Source organism: Temnothorax americanus, unplaced genomic scaffold (genome assembly GCF_048541705.1).
Source record: "Temnothorax americanus isolate GAGA-0224 unplaced genomic scaffold, ASM4854170v1 Scaffold99, whole genome shotgun sequence".
In the NCBI taxonomy this organism is placed as follows: domain Eukaryota; kingdom Metazoa; phylum Arthropoda; class Insecta; order Hymenoptera; family Formicidae; genus Temnothorax; species Temnothorax americanus.
The window spans coordinates 354469-359068 of NW_027509822.1; the positions used below are offsets into that span (position 1 = coordinate 354469).

Genomic DNA, 4600 nt, shown 5'->3' on the forward strand with positions numbered 1-4600 from the left:
AAGTAGACTTTTTCACGTGTTCAATACATGACATTGTAGACTCTCGATTCGCGTAGTGTTGCTCTACCGTGTTTCTCAAACGTTCTCGCCTCGTGCAGTAGTTCCCATACGTGTCTCGACACATTTCAGGTCTCTCGTCGGGCGCAGCTCATTGACGTCTCATCATGCCGGATCCCGCCAAAACCGGGACGGGCGGCAAGACCCCGCCATTGCTCGAGCTGCCGGACGACAAGCGCACTTCAGATCGCCAGGCCTCACCGGTGCGTTTGTCTGCGGAACTCACGTTATAGGTGCAAACATAAATGAACCGCATCGCGACAGTGCGGAAAATCGGCGAGACGTTACCATCGACTCCAGATGACACGTCAGTGGATGAGGTCCTGCAGATCTCGATCTAGCTCGAGGAAGTGCACAAGGCATTCCTCAAGGAACATGCTTATTTCGAGGTCTCATGGCCGGCGGCGCTCATCTCTCACGAGTATTTCTCAAAAAACGCCTTCGCCGTGGAGGCGGAAGAGTGTATGACGGCTCGTCGCGCTCTGGCAAAGCTCAAGGGCGCATTGGCGGAAAAGGTCGCTTCTCGACGGCTCATCATGCGGTAACTCAACCGGCACGCACCATACCTCAGACGGCTCAACGGAGTACCCGTGCGACTGCTGTAACGGCACGCATTTTGTGGTGATGTGCCCTAAATTCAGGGAGCTCTCACCGGGCGATCGACAGAAGCTAGTGATCTCACGAAGGCTGTGTTTTAACTGCCTCGGCCGTCACAACGTCCGCTCATGCAAGAGCTCACGGGGATGCAAGAAGTGCACCCACCGACATCATACGATGCTGCATGAGGCTCATCAGTCAAACTCATCAGCGAAGCCTATCACCAGCTCAGCTGCGTCAGCTCAATAGGAAGATGGTGCAATCGTCGCTCACTCATCTTTGGCCCGCTCATTACACTCAACATTTCTAGCTACGGCCCTGGCTCAGATCAGCTCCTCTATTCATACTCAATGCGTATGGCCTCCCATTGATTCAGGTTCAGAACTTGCCTTTGTTTCAGAATCTCTCGTTCACCAGCTCAACATCACTTGTCATCATTACGTCATTCTCATCACTGGAATTGGTGGCGGAAAGTCCACGCAAACTCGAGGAGTTGCATTACTCAAGCTCCGCTCACTTCGCTCAAGATCAGACGTCATTATTCAAGCTCACATTCTGCAGACGTTAACAAACATTCTGCCATCATTCAACGCTGCACCACAGGAATGGCCGCATCTCACCAAGTTAACCTTAGCTGATCCAGATTTTCTGACACCACGGCCAGTTATCATTGGAGCTAACTCATATGGGCAGATCATCAAGCCCAACATTATCAAACAAGATACATGGATGCCAATTGCGCAGCTCTCAATTTTCGGATGGCTCGTTCTCAGACCTGTCGACACATCATCATCGGCATCTGCTACAGTGCGTCATGCATCGGTTCAGGAGAGGGAAGATGCTCTCGACGAGTTACTGTCGAGATTTTGGACACAAGAAGACGTGCCTGCGAGCAACAATCTTGATCTTACTCCTGACAAACAAAATGTGAAGAACATTTCAAGAGTATTGTCTCACGGAATTCAACAAGTCGATACACAGTTCGACTTCCACTGAAATCATCACCTGATACTCTCGGCGACTCGTATCTCATCGCGCATCGATGTTTGAAAAGCTCACAAAGAAGATTCTCCCTAGATGACAACTATCGACGTCTGTATCACCAATTCATGACAGAATATCGAGATCTCAATCACATGAAGAAGGCTTCACCCGCTTCCAGTCAGCACACGCAATATTATTTGCCACATCACGGAATGCTCAAACCAGACAGCGCAACCACGAACTTACGTGTGGTATCCAATGGCTCAAACGCATCTACATCTGGCCGTTCCCTTAATGATATCATGCACACGGGAGCCAAGTTGCATTTAGACGTCACCAATGTTTTGCTCTGGATTCGACAATTTCGACATCTAGTTGCCACGGACATCACCAAAGAGTATAGGCAGATCAACGTGCATGAAGATGACTAAAATTTACAACGGACTCGCTGGATAGATGAACAACTCAATGAAGTGCTATATCACCTAACAACGGTCGATATGTTGATGACAATTCTGGAGGCGACAACACCTTTCAGCAAGTAGTAGAATTCAACACTGCTCAACGGACTTGTGCATGGTGGGCGGCTTCCCATTAGCAAGGTGGCACGCGACTTATCAAGACGTACTCACTGCGGTTCAAGCAGAAAAGGACCAGGACTCACAAACTACATTGACGATTGCGTAACCAAAAGACTCGGATTACGATGGCTTCCTCAAGAAGATTCATTCACATTCTCAACAAGGATCTCGTTGCATACCAATCATTTTACCAAACGCCTCGTTTTATCTGAAGTGGCTCAGATATTCGATCCACTAGGCTTTGCATCACCAGTCGTGATCAAGGCGAAGATGCTCTTGCAGGAGCTTTGGCTACATGAAGCTCCAATGGGATGAACCACTGCCATCCCAGCTCTCATCACGGTGGCTCATTATCAGAAAAGAACTCACAAGCTTGCAAGCTCTCAATACCTCGGTGGTACAACCAAGGTAGCACCTCTCAAACCACATAGGGCACCTCGTCAGTGGAATTTCACGGCTTTTCTGATGCTTCTCAACTGGCAATGGCTGCAGTCGTATTTATCACCGTCCACGGCTCTAATGGCGCCACGATTTCATTGGTGTGCTCCAAAACCAAGGTAGCACCGCTCAAGCAGCTCACCATCCCGAGACTTGAATTCACCGCAGCACTGTTGCTCTCAAGGCTCATGCAATACGTTCAAGCCACCTTGAAGTTGAACGTCACAGCAACTCACCTGTGGATGGACTCTGTTGTGACACTCACGTGGATCAAATCTCATGCATCGCGCTGGAAGGATTTCGTGAGAAATTGATGTCTCAAATTCAAGAGCTCACTGCGAACGCACATTGGAAATACGTACCTGGTACGTGCAACCCAGCCGACTGCGCATCACGAGGATTAAGTACTGCTCAACTCCAAAGCCACTCATTATGGTGGACGGGACCACCGTGGATACTCACCCCTGAAGCTTGGCCATCTCAACCCGCGCTTTCGGACGAGTTGAGCGCGCATGAGGCTCGTCCTGGCATTGCGCTACATACGGCCGCATCTCAATCAGACTATCACTGGGACCTGATATATCGGTACTCAACTCTCAACAAGTTATTGAAAATAACAGTTCTTTGTTTCAGATTCATATCGCTTCTGGGAAGGCGCCGACGCACGCCACTGGACTTACACTCAGCTTTGGAGGAAGCCAGATTCTTCTGGATTAAGGCTACTCAAGCGGCATACTTCACGCACGAGATCAAGATGCTCACGGCCAACTCGAGACTACCAACTGCTCATACATTCAGTCGATTGAATGCGTATATAGACGCTCAAAGGATCATCCGAGTTGGCGGCCGCCTCAACCAATCAGCACTAGCTCAAGACAACAAACATCAGGCGATTTTGCCTCGCCACTCCCGGCTCTCAACTTTGAACATTTCACACGCCCATCTGCGTACCCTGCATGGAGGAACACAGCTGACATTGGCTCATGTCAGGCAAAGTTACTGGATCATCGGCGGACGGGCTCCGGTGAAGTCTCATATTCTGCGGTGTGTCGTGTGTGCTTGGCAGAGGGGAATCCGTGCTCATCAACTGATGGGCCAACTACCTCTCTCTCGGGTTACGCCGTCACGTCCGTTCACTCACACAGGAGTTGACTATGCCGGACCGCTCACCATTAAAACATGGAAAGGACGAGGTGCGAAAACATACAAGGGATGGATCTGTGTGTTCGTCTGCTTCTCCACCTCCGCAATTCACCTCGAAGTAGTCAGTGATTACTCATCAGAAGGATTCATCGCAGCTTTCCAAAGATTCTCAGCGAGAAGGGAAATTGCTCAGACCATATACTCGGACTGCGGGACAACATTCATTGGAGCAGACGCCGCGCTCAAGAAAATGTTCATCCAGAGTTCACAAGAACATCAACGAATCGCTCAAATTCTACAACAGGATTGCACCAAATGGGAGTTCAACCCACCAGGCGCTCCACACATGGGGGGCAAGTGGGAGGCGGTGGTGAAATCCGTCAAGTTTCATCTGAGACGGACTATCGGAGAGACTCTACTCACGACGGAAGAACTCACAACATTGCTCACGCAAATTGAAGCCATTCTCAACTCATACCCGAGCCATCTCTGATTGACCTAGCAACCTCACGACTATCACGATGGCAGCTCATCCAGCAGCGGGTTCAACATTTTTGGGCACAATGGTCGGCTCATTATCTGCAACGCCAGCAGGCGATATCCAAGTGGCATCATCCTAACAACAACATCAAGGTGGGGTCCATCGTGCTGCTCACCGACGAACGCTCTCCACCGTGCAAATGGCCACTCGCCAGAGTAACAGCTTTGCACCCCGGCAAGGATGGACTCACCAGGGTGGTTACCTTCAAGACGGCTACCACGACACTCACTCGGCCAAGTGCCAAGCTTGCGATTCTACC

At 50.2% G+C, this 4600-nt stretch overlaps 1 protein-coding gene across 1 annotated transcript; it reads left to right on the plus strand.

Annotated features, from left to right (window-relative positions):
* Nucleotides 1-2970: 2970 nt before the first annotated feature.
* Nucleotides 2971-4293, plus strand: LOC143908568 (uncharacterized). Its single transcript, XM_077426258.1, has one exon. It carries the CDS (start codon nt 2971-2973, stop codon nt 4291-4293), a length of 1323 nt encoding a protein of 440 aa, XP_077282384.1.
* Nucleotides 4294-4600: the final 307 nt, after the last annotated feature.